The sequence below is a fragment of the Sturnira hondurensis genome, unplaced genomic scaffold, assembly GCF_014824575.4.
Source record: "Sturnira hondurensis isolate 20B ecotype Veracruz unplaced genomic scaffold, ASM1482457v3 Scaffold0019626, whole genome shotgun sequence".
NCBI lineage: Eukaryota > Metazoa > Chordata > Mammalia > Chiroptera > Phyllostomidae > Sturnira > Sturnira hondurensis.
The window spans coordinates 1-2,821 of NW_028092257.1; the positions used below are offsets into that span (position 1 = coordinate 1).

General features: G+C 37.9%; 1 protein-coding gene across 1 annotated transcript; it reads left to right on the top strand.

The window, feature by feature from the left end:
* Positions 1-1,506: 1,506 nt before the first annotated feature.
* On the top strand, positions 1,507-2,442 carry LOC118974593 (olfactory receptor 7A10-like). The gene has a single exon (XM_037028083.1). The coding sequence runs from the start codon at positions 1,510-1,512 to the stop codon at positions 2,440-2,442; it is 933 nt and encodes a 310-aa protein (XP_036883978.1). The 5' UTR covers positions 1,507-1,509.
* The last annotated feature ends 379 nt before the right edge of the window (positions 2,443-2,821 follow it).

The window sequence follows — 2,821 nt, forward strand, 5'->3', positions numbered from 1 at the left end:
ATTAGCTGAGGAGGAAGAGACAGTGATGTGAGGGCATTTACAAATTTTATGATGGGGCCTATTACACTATGTCTCCCTATGGATGAGAAAGATGTGGACCAAGGAGGGCTCACAAATACCCCCTAGCAATAGCAGTGCACAGACATGCATTTCACAGCATCTTGTGTCACTCTGGCTATTCACACGAAAGAGCATTTTTTTGGTAGGTGAGACCAAGCGTGCTGATGAGATTCACTTTTCAATTATTTCATTACCTGTGAGGTTAAGTAAGGAAATGTGTGGGTTTGTAAACCGCTTATGGTCACTATCAAAATTTTTCAGGGAAAGTTTTTGTTTTACCTGTGTATTACTTTATTTATTTTAAATTTTAGTTGTAGTACAATATTATACCTTTCACTATGTTGTGCACCTGAAAGTTTTTTGCTCTTCGATAGTGGTATCAGAGTGTTTTCATTCCTTTTTTGTTTGTTTGTTTAAGTACATTTGTAGACAGTATGACATTAGTTTCAGGTGTACATATAGTGACCTGCATCTCTATCTGCAGCAATGCAATCACCACACAAATTCTAGAAATCACCTGTCACCATGCAAGCTTATCACAATATTATTGAGCATATTTCTTTAGTTTATTTTTTGATTAGATTCTTTCTAGCAAAGAATTGGAGTTTTTTACAGAATCTCTCTGTTTTCCATTTAGTTCTTTTATGTATGTGTAAATGCATTTTTGAAGAATGTATAAAGTTTATAAATTTTGTGTGTTGCAGTCTATCAGTCAGTGATACCATGTTCTCTTTATGGCTTTTTCAAAAAACATTTTTAAACTGAAGTATAATTTTTTGGTTTAAGTAACTGATTTATTAAATGATATTTAGACCACATGGAAAAAGGTCACATAGAAAGTTTTTGTAGTTCTTATGTAAGAGAAAAAAGAAGGAAGCAAAAACTTCATATAACTTTGAAAATTATAAACACCAGTTAGAATACTCTTATGCATAACAACCAATTGCCATGCAATGTTTTGAAATTAGAATAGACATAATATACTTTATTAGTTTCAGGTGTACAACATAGTGTCATATTTGTATCACATGATACAAAATGACCTCCAGACTAAGTGTAGTTAACCTGTGTCAAAACATGGTGACATTTTTCTTTGATAAGGGCTTTGAAACTCTCCTCTCTAGCAAGTTTCAAATACACAATTCAGTTTTATTAGCTTGAGTCACCATGCTGTGCTTTACATCACATCCATTGCCTTTTCACTTTTTCTTCTCTTACTGAAAAAATTGAGTGAGATACAAGAATTCCTCTGTGTCTTTACTTGGAAAAAGAATTCTAATGAGAAATGGCACTAGGGATGGCCTAAAGGATATCAGACCACCCACCATATATGACACTAATTCTTAATTTTAAAATATAAATAGTAGTTCTTAAGCTAGATTACTAATGCTTGCATGAGTGAATATGAATCATGTACTTTACTTATATTTTCATAGTCAACTGCACCACATGGAAGCAGTGAATCTTACACAAATTTCAGGATTTCTTCTCCTGGGACTATCAGAGGCACCAGAACTTCAGCCCATCCTATTTGGGCTGTTCCTCTCCATGTACCTGATCACTGTGTTGGGAAACCTGCTCATCATCCTGGCCGTCAGTTTAGACTCCCACCTGCACATGCCCATGTACTTCTTCCTCTCCAACCTGTCCTTGGTAGATATTGGTTTGACCACCACCACCATCCCAAAGATGCTGGTGAACATCCAGACACAGAACAAAGCCATCTCCTATGCAGGCTGTATCACACAGATGGTTTTTTTCCTATTCTTTGGCATGTTGGACAACTTCCTCCTTACTGTGATGGCCTATGACCGATTTGTGGCCATCTGTCACCCCCTGCACTACACGGTCATCATGAACCCCCAACTCTGTGGACTGCTCGTCCTGATATCCTGGATTATCAGTTCCCTGTATTCCTTGTTGCAAAGCTTAATGGTATTACAACTATCCTTCTGTGCAGACTTGGAAATCCCTCACTTTTTTTGTGAACTCAATCAGATGAACCAACTTGCCAGTTCTGACACATTTCTTAATGACATGGTGATGTATTTTGCAGTTCTCCTACTTGCTGGCGGTCCCCTGGCTGGGATCCTTTACTCTTACTCTAAAATTGTGACCTCCATATGTGCCATCTCATCAGCCCAGGGGAAGTATAAAGCGTTTTCCACCTGTGCATCTCACCTCTCAGTTGTCTCCTTATTTTATGGTACAAGCCTAGGTGTGTACCTCAGCTCTGCTGCCACACACAGCTCACAGTCAAGTGCAACAGCCTCAGTGATGTACAGTGTGGTCACACCCATGCTTAACCCCTTCATCTACAGTCTCAGGAATGAAGACATAAAGGGCACTCTGAGAAGATTATTTGGGGTGGCAGCTTTATAAGGACCATTTGTGCTAGGGCTGAATAAACACCCATGATTGCAGGGCTCAAAGCCTCACAGCCAGATATTGTTGCTCTTCAGTCAGGTTGTGGAAAGCAGAATGTTCTGTCTGTTTATTTCCTCGAGTCTGTGTTTCTGTGATTTCAATTTCTTTATAATATTGAAGTGGATCACTTTATTAACTCGTCAATTTTGTCATATATAGCAGCTTTTTCTTTGTCATTTTTCTCCTCTCCCAAACTGATTCCCAGGGTTGGATGAGATATTTAGATACTGCCATCTATTTCATGGAGACTACGTGAATTTCTTAGGATCAGTTTTTCTTGAAATGACATATATCATACTGAAAATTTTTTCTTTTGTTTCACTGAAGGAAAAAT

Excerpts from the sequence above, each read along its gene's own strand:
- LOC118974593 (XM_037028083.1), top strand. The coding sequence starts at position 1,510 with ATGGAAGCAGTGAATCTTACACAAATTTCAGGATTTCTTCTCCTGGGA.